Source organism: Eptesicus fuscus, chromosome 5 (assembly GCF_027574615.1).
Source record: "Eptesicus fuscus isolate TK198812 chromosome 5, DD_ASM_mEF_20220401, whole genome shotgun sequence".
Taxonomy (NCBI): domain Eukaryota; kingdom Metazoa; phylum Chordata; class Mammalia; order Chiroptera; family Vespertilionidae; genus Eptesicus; species Eptesicus fuscus.
The window spans coordinates 92,367,830-92,383,221 of NC_072477.1; the positions used below are offsets into that span (position 1 = coordinate 92,367,830).

At 41.5% G+C, this 15,392-nt stretch overlaps 1 protein-coding gene across 1 annotated transcript in view; it reads left to right on the forward strand.

Moving 5' to 3' along the window:
- Positions 1 to 15,392, forward strand: part of BEND7 (BEN domain containing 7) — an 88,367-nt gene that overhangs the window by 35,755 nt on the left and 37,220 nt on the right. Inside the window, exons 5-6 of the mRNA XM_054715653.1 lie at positions 1,157 to 1,422; positions 12,665 to 12,890. Coding sequence (XP_054571628.1) covers positions 1,157 to 1,422; positions 12,665 to 12,890 — 492 coding nt within the window. The remainder of the gene's footprint in view (positions 1 to 1,156; positions 1,423 to 12,664; positions 12,891 to 15,392) is intronic.

Below are 15,392 nucleotides of genomic sequence, written 5' to 3' on the forward strand. Positions count from 1 at the left end.
GCCTCATTGTCCCTAACTGCCTCTGCCTGCCTGATAGCCCCTAACCACTAACCACTCACCTGCCTGCCTCATCGCCCCTAACCACTCGCCTGCCTGCCTCATTGTCCCTAACTGCCTCTGGCTGCCTGCCTCATCGCCCCTAACCATCACGCCTAATTGCTCGCCTGCCTGCCTCATCGCCCCTAACTGCTCACCTACCTGCCTGATCACCCCTAACCACCTCTGCCTTGGCCCCCGCCGCCACGGCTTTGTACAGAAGGACATCCGGAATGATGTCTGGAAGGTCATTTGGCTGTCCGGTCTAGACTAGTGGCCCGGTACACGAAACTCATGCACGGAGGGGGCTGTCCCTCAGCCCAGCCTGCACCCTCTCCAATCTGGGACCCCTCAGGATCAGGCCTAAACCGGCAGTCAGACATCTCCCTCGCAATCCGGGACCACTGGCTCCTAACTGCTCACCTGCAAGCCTGCTCACTCCCAACTGTCCCCCCCCCCTGCCGGCCTGATCACCCCCAACTGCCCCCACTCTACCAGCCTGCTCACCCCCAACTGCCCCCACTCTACCAGCCTGCTCACCCCCAACTGCACGCCCTGCTGGCCTGTTCGCCCCCAACTGCCCCCACCCTACCTGCCTGCTTGCTCCCAACTGCCCCCCCTGCTGGCCTACTCGCCCCCAACTTCCCCCCCCGCACCAGCCTGATCACCCCCAACTGCCCTCCCCTCCTGGCCTGATCACCCCTAACCACCTCTGCCTTGGCCCCGCCACCATGGCATTGTCCAGAAGGTCTCCTGTAAGGTCTCCCTGTCTAATTAGCATATAACCCTTTTATTAGTATAGATGCCATATGATTTGTAAAATCATGCTCAGATGTTTCCTCATAGCTCATCATTGAACCCAGCAGTAGCAGTACGATCCGATTATTCACCAGCATCTGCAGCAGAGTTCTCTCTTGGGTGTTTTTCTGCTTGTAGAACTTTAAGGTGCTCCAGAGCCTTTATTTGGTAAAGCCAGGTCCTGCGTGCTTTATGTGGTGTGCTTCATCCTTGAGTGAGCCCCGTTAAAGTCTCAGCCAGTGGAGCATGCAGATAGACGGGTGATACATTTTCCTAAGTTGGACACAAGTGCCTGTACCATGTTTTTGTTTATTGTTCACAGTTGGAACCCCAAACCGACAACAACCCCCAATTTCCCTTATATGCTCCCAGCGAACTGCTGTCTCACGCAAGAGAAATAAAAAGAAAAAAGTGCCCCCAAAGACTGTTGAACCTCTTCCTGTGAAGCAGAAGCCCAGTGTGTTAGAGACTGAGAAGAAGACAGGTGTGGCCTCAGAGCAGGCGGCCCTGCAGGCAGCTGAGCGCACTTCCACGGGGGAGAACCACGTCCTAGGATTTGGCATTGTTCTGGAATCACCTTCCTCAGATGTAAGTTGATGTTTTCTGGCTGCTGACGCTAATGTGATATAACTGTTAGGAATTTTCTCAAATACTACGCTTTCCCCTTAACTCATGCTGCCCAGGCAAACTGGGAAAAACTTGCAGAATACATGTGGGAAAGAGGAAAGGAAGACAATGAATAATTTCCTTGCCTAGAATTTTCTCTTCGGAAAATCTTATGCCTTATTTATTTAAACATGTTTTCATTCTGTACCTCTGAAAGAAGGGTGAGGGAGTAATCTACTCACTAATTTCTTTAACATTTTTAATTTTAAAGTGGCCATTTTCAATTTCCTCAGTGTGGAGCTAAAAGAACATAATTAAATCCTTTGTAGATGGGCATAAATGAACCAGACCTTACAGATAAGGTCACACCTTTCTAGAAACACAAACTAATAATAAAAAAGGAGCAGTAGTGCTAATTCTATTTTATAGATGCAAGCGGCACTGCTAATTAGGCTGCAGTGCCATGCCATTTACTCTGTGTAATGATAGGTTAATGCTCTGCAAAGGTTTCCTATTTTAATATCATAGCCAGAATATTGTTACAAGTCCAAAATGTTGGATGACATCTGAGATATCTATCTGACTTGCCATTTTATATTCAATGACCATAAACTAATTTTGTTAATAGTGTGCTAAATGTGCAATTGCATACTCTCTTTGTAATATCTAAGAACATTGGTGTTTCCAACCCCAACTTATTGGGAGAGTTCTTAAAATAAACAAGAGTGAGTGATCTATTATTATCAGATTGCATAGAATGAGAATCCTGCTGAGAACTCCCACAGGCGTATATGGGATTGGAGTTTGGCCCCACCTTTTAAGTAAGAAATAAATTGCTGTTTTTAAAAAGTGTTCTCTTTCACATTGCACAGGAAGACAGTTTGCTAGCATGTATCCATGTTGGGTCTTAATAAAGCGGAGGTGGGGGGGCAACAAAAATCATCTTGTGACTTTTTTAGAGTAGAAAATCATTCGAACTTTTATTCAGTCCTCAGTGTCAGAGGTTTTTTGTTTATGAGCACATGCTATATTTGTTAAGAAATTTTTCTAGACTAAAACTTAATTTTAAAATATTAATGATGATAATGTTATACTCTGGACCAGTCAGCTGCTTTGATTAGAGCATACTGTTTTGAAACTAAAGCTCTGGTCAAAACCCATGTAGATCACATATTTGGAAACAGAGGTACATTATTCCATAACACAAAATATATTCAATCATAAGTTTTCTTATTACCTTTATTTTTTAGCATTCTTTTCTGATAGGCTTTGATGTATCAAGAGCAGTCAATTAAGTTGTATAAATCATCTCCTAATGCTAATAACTGAACCTTCTCCTTTTTTAATATTTATGCTCCAAATGTACTTCAGGGATAAATTGAGGACTAGCTGATAAAGGCCTTATGTACATTGGTGAAATCGAGTTTTTATCTTTATCAGTATTATCATTTTATTTATATGCCACATAAATATAATTTGCTTTTTATTTATAATTTTTTTTGCTAATAAGAGCAATTAAATTTAATAATGCACACTTAGAATTGTCCATGAAAACTTAGGTGCGCATTACCTTGATGAAAGAATAACATACTTGTAAAGAAAAGCAAAATTAGCCCTGACTGGTTTGGCTCAGTGGATAGGGCGTCGGCCTGCAGACTAAAAGGTCCCAGGTTCGATTCCAGTCTAGGGCATGTACCTTGGTTGCGGGCACATCCCTGGTAGGAGGTGTGCAGGAAGCAGCTGATCAATGTTTCTCTCTCATAGATGTTTCTAACTCCCCCTCTACGTTCCTCTCTGTAAAAAAAAAAAAAAAAATCAACAACATATATTTTTTTAAAAAGAAAAACAAATATATATATATTAGAGGCCCGGTGCACGAATTCGTGCATGGGTGGGGTCCATTGGGGTGGCCTGTGGGGATCCGGCCGAAACCCACAATCCAATGCCGCCTACAGCTCCTATCTGCTGCTCCTGCTCATCCTGTCCCTACTGCGCCTGCCACAGGCTCATGCCCAATCGGGAGAGGCTTGCACCACTGCAGCAGCGCTCGCCAGCCATGAGCCCTGCCTCTGGCACCCTCTGGAGGGGAGTGACTCTTTGACATCCCCCAAGGGGTCCCAGATTACAAGAGGGCGCAGGCCAGGTCAAGGGACCCCACCGATGCACGATTGGGGCCAGGGAGGGATGTGGGAGGTTGGCCAGCCTGGGAGGGGCTGTGGAAGGACTTCAGGGTGTGTCTGGCTCATCTCACTCAGTCCTAATCGGCCGTACCCCAGCAGCAAGCTAACCTACCAGTAGGAGCGTCTGCCCCCTGGTGGTCAGTGCACATCACAGCAAGGTGTTGAGCGGCCTTAGCATATCATTAGCATATTTTATTTTGATTGGTTGAACAGTCAAGAGGTCACTGGATGACCGGACACTTAGCATATTAGGCTTTTATTATATGCGATATTTCATTTATATATATATATATACACACACACACACACACACACACACACACACACACATATATATAAATATTAGAGGCCCGGTGCACGAAAATCGTGAACTGGGGGGGGGGGGGGTCCCTCAGCCCGGCCTGCGCCCTCTCACAGTCCAGGACCCCTTGGGGGGTGTCTGACTGCTGGCTTAGGCCCACTCCCGCCTAAGCCAGCAGGTGGACATCCCCCGAGGGGTCCTTAACGCAATCTCGGAGGTAGGAGGGGCTCCCGTCACCACCGCTGCACTCGCCAGCTATGAGCCCGACTTCTGACTAAGCGGTGCTCCCCCTGTGGGAGCGCACTGACCACCAGGGGCAGCTCCTGCATTGAGCATCTGCCCCCTGGTGGTCAGTGAGCGTCATAGCGACCGGTCGTTCTGCCATTTGGTCAAATTGCATATTAGCTTTTTACTATATAGGATGGATATTACATTATTCAGCTAAGCCATTGTTCAACAGAAACGCACTGCACCTGTGCAATGAGTCCCATCAGTGGATAAAGAAATTCTGTCCACAGATAGTGCTCAGTGGCATTCATGGTTGGAGGAGATTAACTCCCTTTGGTGTTGGGACCATCAATGCTAAGGCATCCGAACTTAGTGCCTCTTAGTCTTACTATTTCTTAGCCATGAACCTTTTAAAATTTGGTGAAAGTCCAGAGGAAAAAAACAATTATATAATAATCTTACAGGAATCTTTCTATAAAACAGATTGGAGAAAATATAATTAGATATATATAAGTGGGTGGGAAATGTGCATTTAAAGATGGACTCTGAAAAGTACACAGCATTGGGAGAAGTAGATCCAAAGTGGTAGCAGATGATGATATAAAAGTAGGGCAGGGCCAGATAGTGAAGGGCATATAATGTCTTGCCAATGCCCGTGGTCTTAATCTCATGGGCATAGGGAACTATTGCAAGTTTCAAGCAGAGACAGAATCATACCTGTGTTTCAGAATGGGAAGTGGAACAACGTTGTGGATGGAGAGAAGATACTAGACACAAAGAGACCAGAGGCAGGTAATTACGGTCAGCCAGGCAAGAGATTGGGAGGGTCAGTACCCAAGCAGTGAGCCTGAAGAGGAAACATGAGAGACATTTAGGAGCTACCCGTCTTGGTAACTCAGTAGGAAGTAACCCCCAGTTTCTGTCTTGGAAAACTGGGTTGCTTACATGCTTACTGGATGGTCCTGACTTCTTTCATTGAGATAGGGAAAGAAAGCAGAAGCAGCCTTCCGCTCTGCCTGGGAAGTAAAAGTTTGGAGCGCAGGAGAAAGATTAGAGCTAGAAGCAATGAAATACGACACATAAAGCCTATGCTTTATTACCTTTTTAAGTGTAAAAAATACTGTACATTTTTTAAAATTAATAATGTATTAAGTTTTTTATGCTGTGACTTTTAGAGTGACCCAAATATAAATTTGTATCTCTATGCACAAACACAAACCTAAGCACACATGTGGGGCCTTAGACGGTTGCAGACAGTGATAATGATTATCTGTGTTCAAAGGTAGAAAAAACAGTGAGCTCTAATCACAGCCAACTGCAGTGTCAATGCCTCAGTCTTGGGAACACTAAATGATATAGAGTATGTGGGAAAATCCTATTGCTGTGCCTTGCGTATAAAAGGTACTTAGTAAATGTTACTTAGTCTACAGGTGATGAAACATCTGCATTTGCATTAAGCACAATATCTATCTATATAAAAGGCTAATACGCAAAGTGTCCCCTTGGGAGTTTGACTGGGAGACCAAGAGTTTGATCGCTTGCTATGACGTGTGCTGACCACCAGGGGTCGGCACGGAACCATGGAAGGCCCCGGCCAGCAGCCCTGATTGTCGGTCAGACCTAGGGCCCCTACCTGTGCACGAATTTCATGCACTGGGCCTCTAGTATAAAATAAACATATGAAACTTTGGGTCTAGGACTTGGCTTTAATTTAGAACCCTCCCCTCAATTTAACTCCCATTTTTAATTCTTTCCTTGTTACCACCCTCCCCCTCCCCCTCCCCCCAACCCCCAAAGGCACCAATATAATTTCAGCAGTCCTTCCTTCTAGAACTTTCTATACTGGTTTGTAATATTTGTTTACTATCCTTTGCTAAATAATTTCTCACATTTCTTCCTTACTCTGAGACATGATTATTATAGATAAGGACACCGTGTCATAAAAGACTTAAAGCACAAGTTCACACGTCCAGAAGGGTGGAGCTGGTTCTCAAACCCAGGTCTGCAGTGAGCCCTTATCTGAGTGAGACTCAGGCACCTGCCCTAGCACATTTCTTGTACATGCCCAACACTTAGTAGCTGTTCACGGGATGATTGCTACACGAAGGGGAACTGGAAGGTTAGACTACAACTGTGTATTCTCTTTACTTAGGAGTTTCTGGGTAGGAGAACTTAATGGTTAAGGGTACAGCCTCTGAGATCAGGCTCCCTGGGCTAGAAGCTCAGCTGTGTGACCCTGAGCAAGCACACCTACCTTCACCTTCCTCAGCTTTCCCTCCATAAAATGGGCATAGTGATACTGCTGACCTTATAGAGTTGGCCTGTTGGAAGAGTTAAATGAAGTAATCTATGTAAAATTCTTTGAATAGTACCTGGTAAATTTCAAGCTCCCAGTAAATACTGATTCTTTTTAAACTTTAGTAGTCCTAGCTAAGTATCTTTAGAGGGATGAGTATAAATATTTGTTAAGTAAATTTATGTTTACATATAAATGAACAACTATACATGAACAAATTGTGTTTTTTTAAAATGAACGGCCAGAAATGTTTCTCTTTGGGGGCAGGATTATGTGACCCATATTAATTAGCTCATTAAACAAAATTGAAACCTAAATTATACCAACACAAAAGCAGAAACCCCAAACCAAATTTTAGATTTAAGTATAATAATTAATTCTTTTTTGACGCATGTAGTACAACCCAATAATCTAGTGGTATTCAGACAAGACAGTTGTGAATTTTTTACAGTTCCTTTTTTTCCTGCTTAGTTGGATATATTGGTTTGTGATTTTTAGGGCAGATGTACATGGCTTAGGTTTGTTCCATTGTTGTTGCTTCTTGTTTGGCTTGTTTTTTGGCTTTGGTGAAACACTAGGATCAGTGTTTTTAAATACTTTTAAATGTTTTTTAAAAACATAAAAAACACTTTTCTATTTTTTGTAACAATGAATATTTTCCAGTAAATCCTAAATTATACAAAAGTTATCAGAGGATAAATCTAAAGACAGCCATCAATTTAAGATATTTTTGTTAGTGTTTCTTTTATGTCATTATTAAGTAATTTAAAATGCATTGGTGCTTTCAATAGAAGTGACTTCTGAATTCAGAATCTGTTTTCTTAACTTCTTCTTAGCACAATAAATAAAGCAATTCACTGGGAACTAGTAAAGCAAATCAACCAGGCAAGCCATTTTTAAATTTATTCAGTGACACATTGAATTAAGGCAGTATATGCTTGTTAGTGTAAGTTCCAGCCTAGACTGCCTGGGTTCGAATCCTTACCTCATTACTTATTAGTTGGGTAATTTTTATAAGTTACCTAATGTCTCTAAACTTTAGTTTTTGCATCTGAAAGTTGGGGATAATAATAGTAGCCACTTCATAGGATGAGAGTTAAGTTAGGAAACCCGTGGAATGTGTGTTACTAGGGCCTGGAATATAGTAAGTAGCAAATAGTAAGCCAGTCTGAAACTTGCCTAGCTGGCCTGCCAAGTATGCAAACTATTGTGTCTAATTTATTAACTTACAATTGAAAATCTGGGGCTAGTGCCCACTCTGAATATTCATACATTTATTTTTACTCTTTTAACCTGTGATCACATAAAGCTTTTTACATATCTTATTAAAATTTGGTATCGATAATCCTACCTAATAAAGAGGGAATATGCTAATTGACCATCACACCCTCACAAAGATGGTGGCAGCCGCAGCCAATAAGGAGGGAATATGCTAATTGACTGTCACTCCCACAAAGATGGCGGTGCCCACAGCCACAAGATGGCGGCACCCAGTACCCTCAGCCCCCACCAGGGCAGCAGGCACACGGCATAGCTGGGCCCGCCCCTAGGCAGGTCCAGCCGCTCCACGCGCCTGCCTCCGGAGTCCTCCAGTCCCCTCAGCCCCCCAGCCGCCCAGGGCTGGCCTGAGGCACAGGCAAGCCTCGGATGTCAGCTGCCCAGCCGCCCAGGGCCGCCCAAGGCTCAGGTAACCAGGGCCGGCCGAGGCTTGCGCTGCCGGCAGTGGCAGCAGCAGAGGTGTGATGGGGGCGTCACCCTCCCCTGATCGCCGGGTTGCCTCCCACCCCTGAGGGCTCCTGGACTGTGAGAAGGGGGCAGGCCGGGCTGAGGGACCCACCTCCAGTGCATGAATTTTCATGTATCAGGCCTCTAGTACCTTATATAAAAAGCCTGTATCAGAAATGTTCCCTCTGTGATTAACTTGTATAATTTCTTTCAAATTATTTTACATATTTTTCTTTAGATTATACAGGGAAGTCACATGATATTCTCAGAGGGCCTTAAGGAAGAAAAAATTTAATTTACCTGGTCAGAGGATCTCTTATCCACAGTAGGTTTTGACCCAAACTACAGTTGCCAACCCCCCACATAGTAAAAAATCCACATGTAACTCTTGACTTCCCCAGAATTTAACTACACAGTTGTTTCTCAGTACCTGAGGGGGACTGGTTCCAGGACCCCCTGTGGATACCAAAACCCACAGATACTCAAGTCCCCTATGTAAAATGGCAGAGAACAATACATGCGGTAAGCTCTTCACATCCTAGGACTCCCAACCATAGATCAAAAACAGTACAGGGATTTGTGAAAAAAAAATCCATGTGTAAGTTGACCCGCACAGTTTCAAACCCTGATATTCAAGGGTCATCTTACTTCTAAGCAGAGGGAGACCACAACTGAAATGGAAAGAGAAACAAGATAATTAATGTTCACAAACCTGGGTCCAGGAGCATTTTCAAGAGTCCTTATGACTACATGCAGTTTTTGCCTCCAGAACTTCACTCAGTGTCAAAATGTAATGCCACTGGATAAGGAAAATTCAACATGTGATACATTATTGTGCTGAGTGGCTGAGGTACATGGGATGCATGAGAATCCAAATTTATAGTGGGAATTCAGACTCTTAGCTCTTAAAATAATGACTATAAGTGTCATAAATTATGCCCCACACTTTGGATGTCACCATTCAAAGATCTTAAGTACTCAATAGAATATAGTGAAACTTATTACTTCAGTAATGAATAGAGTCTGAAAATTGGTGTGCTAACTATCTGTCTTCATGGGAGTATCAAATAGTGGTTCTGTCCAAGGAAGTCTAGTTTTTAAAAGGATATTCATTTGGAATGCTGGTTTCCGTCATAGCCATGATTAGTAAGCAGAGAGAGCTCATTTAAACTAGAGACAGTAAACAAAAAAGAGATTCAAAGATACAATTAAAGAGTTTAGCCTGTTTTTAAATATATATACAAAGATGTGGGTCATTAGATCGTATTAATCCACTGTGTGGTTATATTTATAAAATGGAGAAAATAAAAAGATTTCATGTGAAAATTTGAGATTATCTTTTCATCATTATCTCAGAAAGCGAAGCTATTTTTAAGAAATTGGTTTGCATTGTGTTGTGTTGTAGATATAATGTTAGTGTTCATTCACCGCCAGCTAAGAAATCTGCATAAGAGAAAGGACCTGAAGAGCAAGAAGGGGGCAGAGATTCGTCACCTTTGCTCTGGCTGCTGCTGGCTGCTGCCTCAACTAGCAAAACTGACTCCCTTATACAGGGTGCATAACGGGGCGAGTTCATGTTCCTTGATCTGGAAAGAATGCTGCAAAAAACATTTTTCTGGCAATAGAAAGTGGAACAGGAAGCATTGACAACTTCTGTTTTGGGATAGTGTCTCAGAAATCAAAATACTATTATGATCTCACAGGGAGTCTCTTGGCTCCATAGAAACTTCCAGATATTTAGATTTAGGACTCACAGCAGATGGCAGAATCAGCAACCATATCTCTGCCCCCTAAATCCTATATCCAGGGCCTGATGAAATGCTATCCTGTCCCCTCCTGTACTCCTTCACTCCTCACCAGTCAAATGCTGCCTAATGCTCTGTACCTCTCGCATACGTAGCACTTAGCACTTTCTACTTTGCAGGCAGGGTAGGTATTTGTGTATGTGTCTCATCTGCTGAGTCCGACCTTAAACTCCTTACACACGGAGGGTGCTCAATAAATAGATACTGATTCAGGCAGGTCCGTGTTCTCTGGGTACTCTGCTCTGAGTTAGTGCAGGTACTATTAGGAAAGGACTGGGATACTGAACCACGATTCAGACTTTCAAACCCACTTCTTCATTTATACAGGGATAAAAAATTGCTAAATACTAGTCACTTTGAGTGAATTTCTACATAGCTTTTTTTGTGTGTTCTAACAAATATCTATCAGGCACTAACTGGAGGGTTGGCAGTCCGAATACAAAAGAGTGCACAGTCTGATGAGACACACAAACTCCCAACTAGATGGATGCAGTGTGGAAAGGGCCATAAACATAGCGCATAGGAACTACTGTAAGTGCGCGGAGAAGGGAGTGGCTAGTTCTGCCTGGTGGCTAGGAAACCAAGTCCTACAAGGTGAGTCGCAGGGGAGGTTCTGGGAGTCCCAGAGGTCAGGTGGCTGAGTGTTCAGAGCCTGTGTGATGGTTTCAGAGTCACGGGAATGAGACAGGTTGGCATCTTTCCATTCCCTCTTGCAAATTTAAGAGCGTCTGTTTCTCCCTAGACACTCAAATAGTTGGGAGTAGCTATTCCTACAAAGTAGGCAGGGATTCTTTTTTTTTTTTTTTTTTCATGGCTTTCAGATGATACAGAAGCACTTAGCAAAAATCTGCAATCAGTTCATTTGAAATTTGCAGCCATAGAATGTGCAAAATACAAGTCTGCTTATGAACAAAACTTCGTCTGAGATTATGGTGGTAAAATTCTCTCAACCCTAATATTTCTACGTTGAATCATTTGACACATGTGCACCGCGTGCCTGGGGTGTGCCAGCTTCTGCTCGAGGAGTCGGGGTCCAGCCCCAGCTCCCATCTGCCTCCTCTTCGGCCTTTACCAGAAGCAAGATGCACAAGTCGGGAAACGGTCGGACGGCGCCGTCTTCACAGTGATCTTGACCAAGCATTCAGAAACCAGACGCTGAGTGGCAGTGAAGCTGAGAAATGAGGTGTCTTCCTGGAGGACGCAGTCGGGAATTCCGTTTGGGAGGGGCAGGGCCCACACCCCTTCCCACATCATCTGAATAATTGAAGCCCTTCTCTGCTCCCTCTTTACTCTGACCATAACGTGCTAGGCCTTTTGAAAAGCAGTAGGACAAACAGAAATAATAATTCCAACTTTTCTCTCCAGGAGAAGACATAATCCCAAATCCTCGTGTTTCTAATATGATTTAGAAAAATCTAAAGTAGTGCCAGGTTTGCAAAGTGATAAATATGATAACTGAGAATAAGCTTTTCTAATACATGTTACTTGAGATTTCCTTCTGACCTTTTTTTAAAGGAGAGTTTACCAGTTGCATTTCTTCATATTAAAGTTATTTTAAAGTCACGTTATGACCAACAGATTATGACTAATGAGTTTTTATCCATTGGACAAGAGTTTATTGAGTGCTTACTATGTGCCAAGCCCTACAGATACAAAGTTGGAGTTCCAGGCATCCGGAAGGACCACAGTCTAATAAATAATTTTAATACAGTGTAATAAATACAATTATGTAAGCGTGTCAGATAATTAGCAGTGACAAAGAACACACAGCCACCTCCTTGGGAAGGAAGGAGTTAGGAAAGGTTTTGAAAAGGAAATGATGTGAACGAGTGTAAAGATGAAAGGCGCGTTATAAACATTCATGTCGTGGTGGCAGAGAACGTGTTCTTAGTGTCTGAGCATATTCAGTAGAGTCTAAGTTGAAAGGCACCGTGTAGATCTTCCGGTCCAGTGTCCCAGTCACGGAACCCCTGACAGGGAAGCAGTGTGACTGATGCATTCGTTTTCCATTGGTGCTCTGGCTATAGCTTCACACTCCTTCCAAAACTAGGGGTCGGGTAGATTTAAACTGCCTGGGGCACCTGTCTATCATTTACATTTATTTCATATATTAGTTTACATGAGTTTTCATTGGAGAGAAATGACACAGTTCTGTAGCTAAAAGCTATTGGCCTAGTACAAAGAGCATGGGACATATGGGAGAGTCTCTTATTTGTGTCCTTAGCAAATGAAATTCAGTTGTTTCATGTAGGAGAAAGTGATCTGTCAACTGTAAGGCACTGAGTATATTTAAATTATTTTAAGTCATTTGGGCCTGAGTTCCTTCCTTTAAAAAAATGAGGGTGTTTCACCCAGAAGTCTCAAGTCCCCTGTAGCTCTAGAATTATGTGATTTGTGACTACCTGGCTTTCCCTTGGCTAAATCTAAAGACAAGAATGCTTTTTCAGTGTACTCCTTCCATTGCTTTTGACAAGACGTAACATTGAAATTAAAGCATCTTGTTTTGTGAATTATAACTAGTAATTGGTTTTGTAAATTGCAAATACCGACACACAAAGCTGAGATGAGACTGTGTGGTTCATAGGCTATGGACATTGTAATGGCTAGTAATGCTTATTTGTTGCACATATGCCCAAAGTCACATGCTTCAAATCTTGCTTTTAATAAAATATTTATGTTCTTTTGGTAGCCAGAAGTGCAACTTGCTGAAGGCTTTGATGTGTTTATGCCTAAATCTCAGCTGGACTCTATATTGTCAAACTACACTCGCTCAGGAAGCCTTCTGTTTAGAAAACTGGTGTGTGCGTTTTTTGATGACAAGACTTTGGCTAACTCCTTACCCAATGGGAAGAGGAAAAGAGGACTCAATGACAACCGGAAAGGACTAGACCAAAATATTGTGGGTGCAATAAAAGGTTGGTCTGCATCATTTCATTTTATGGGTTCTTTGTTGAGCTTTGTTTCATTCCATAAAGATGCAGCTGAAACTGTAGTAGACTAAGTAGAGGCTCATTTAATAGGCCGTTGGCAATTTACCCACTGGCATGGTTTTTGAGTGTGAGCTCTGTAACTCACCACTCTAAATACCACTAGAATTTGGTAATGTTCTAGTGATGTTCATCTGTTAAAATAACAATTTAAGAACTAGTGTAATCTGCTGCAGAACTAAAAAGAAGTTGATTCTTAATTGATTTTTAAAATGAAGATTTTTTCCTCTCAGTAATTTCTAACTAAGAACTTCATCAAATTTCACCTTAAATTTTTAATTGTAAATAAGAATAAAGCTATGATTATTTTTGAAAATAAAGTAAAACTGTTGTCTCCAAAGGTCAGAAGTTGCTTTTAGAAGGTCATTGCTTCCAAAGACATTTTAAATGTAAATGAACCCACTATGAAACCAAACTCTGTGCGTCTCTACACACTCCTGGTCTCCTCTGCTCTCCTGGCTTTGTGACATGGAGTCATGCCAGGTACATGCAAAGAAGACCATGGGTGTCTTCCCTTCAGCCCCTGTGAACATGTGTCTGAATTCCACCGCATTACAATAGCCATGCAGGTGCATGTATGAGTCGATACTCATTTATATCCAGAACCATATCCTAGACCTATTTCTTAATTTTAAAATGTTCTTGCTTACGGCTCTGATAAATGTTATTTTAGGTAATAGAAGTATATAAGTGTTATTTTTTAAAGGAATGTAAATGAATTCTCAACTATAAACACAACTACCATGAAAATGGAATTGTGCATCAGGCCTTAATGATGACTAGAATCACTGCCTCAGTTCCTGCATTTTTGGCTTGTGGACTGGGACTGGATGCAGAGGCCCTTTCCTCCCCACCCCTGGGCCCGTTATTCTGCAAAATGAGCAAAGTAATTTAATAGTACTGAAGGATACTTGGAAACCTACAATGAACTTCACAAAGTAATAAGATTTTTAAATGGAGTCAGCAAGTTCCAGACACCTTTTGTTATGGCCAGAAGGACATAAGCCTTCATTAACAGAAAATTTTTCATTCTCCAACAGAATTTTTTTCACTTAGAAGTGATAGTTGAGTTGTACTAAGTAAGAAAAACTACAGAAATATCACAATCGGAGTCATTTCTGAAAAGAATGATTTGGCCTGAAGTGACACTAAAAAGATTGCAGGCTTTGGGAGTGGTGAGCAGGACTTGAGGAGGTGAAGATTTAACGTGGCTGCGGGAGACAGGAAGGTCAAGGCTGGTGCTGTTTTCATTGCTGAAACTTTGAAACACTGAATTGGAGCCAGGATTTGTTTTAATTTTTTTTTTGGGGGGGGGGACAGTATATTAAGATTATAAAAGTGTTTGGAAATTGGGAAACATAAATGACCATGTTCCAATTTAACAATAGCAGAGTTACCCTAATAATAGATGGTGATGAAATATATCATTACTAATAGACTAATATGGGTTAATACTACTGTTTTCAAGCTAACTGGACATCACACAGTAGTTTAAAAATGTGTATTATAAACTGAAATAGAGAAGATGCCTTAATTTTCTTCACAGCCCTACTCGTTAGCTAGAAATAAATATGGCAATGAGGTTTCTGCTCCCTTTGCATAATAAAAGTTATTCAAATCAAAGAACTTAAAGTTTCTATACACTTCTTATATTGTTGAATTAAATTTGCATTAAAATTATTTTAGAACAACAAAGTAACTATGAAATAGGCAGAAATCTACCCATAAGCCACCAACAACCTAAGTTAACAAATATATATTCATTTGTTTCCTTGCAGTGATTATTCATAGACATTTTTTTTGTTTTTCCCTGATTACAAAAATAATACATGTTTGTAAAAATTCCAAACCATAAAAAAAGCTATGGAAAGCTGAAAGGCCTCCATAATTTCACCCTGCAGAGGTTACTGTGTACTTTCCTACAATCTTTATTTAAAGTATATAGTTTGTCTTTCTTATAAGAACATTCTCTTTGTACTTACTGGTCAGCTAGCATTCTCACCTGATTGATTCTGATTATTTCTTGTAAGTATCTTGAGGACAAGCTTTGTCTTAAGTATTTTTTATTACTTGTTGCACTTGACTGAGCTTTGTATAGAGTAGGATTTCTGAAAATACACATCAGGTGAGTGGATAGAAAGGATTTTATTTTTCATCTTGATTTTAGCCTAAATTTATTGACCTATTGGGTCTAGCACTCAACATGTATCCTTTTGTCTTCTCACAACTCATTCGTAATGATCAACACCAAAACATTGTTATAAATTTCTACCGGTTAATAAATTGTCATGAAAGAAAAAAAAAAAAAATAGAAACCAAAATTGAATATAAACTTGAATACATTTCTCTTAATTCCCTAATACTTTTTTCCTTTACATATTATACTTAAAAGTTTATTAACCTACATATTGTAATATAAAGTGATTTTTG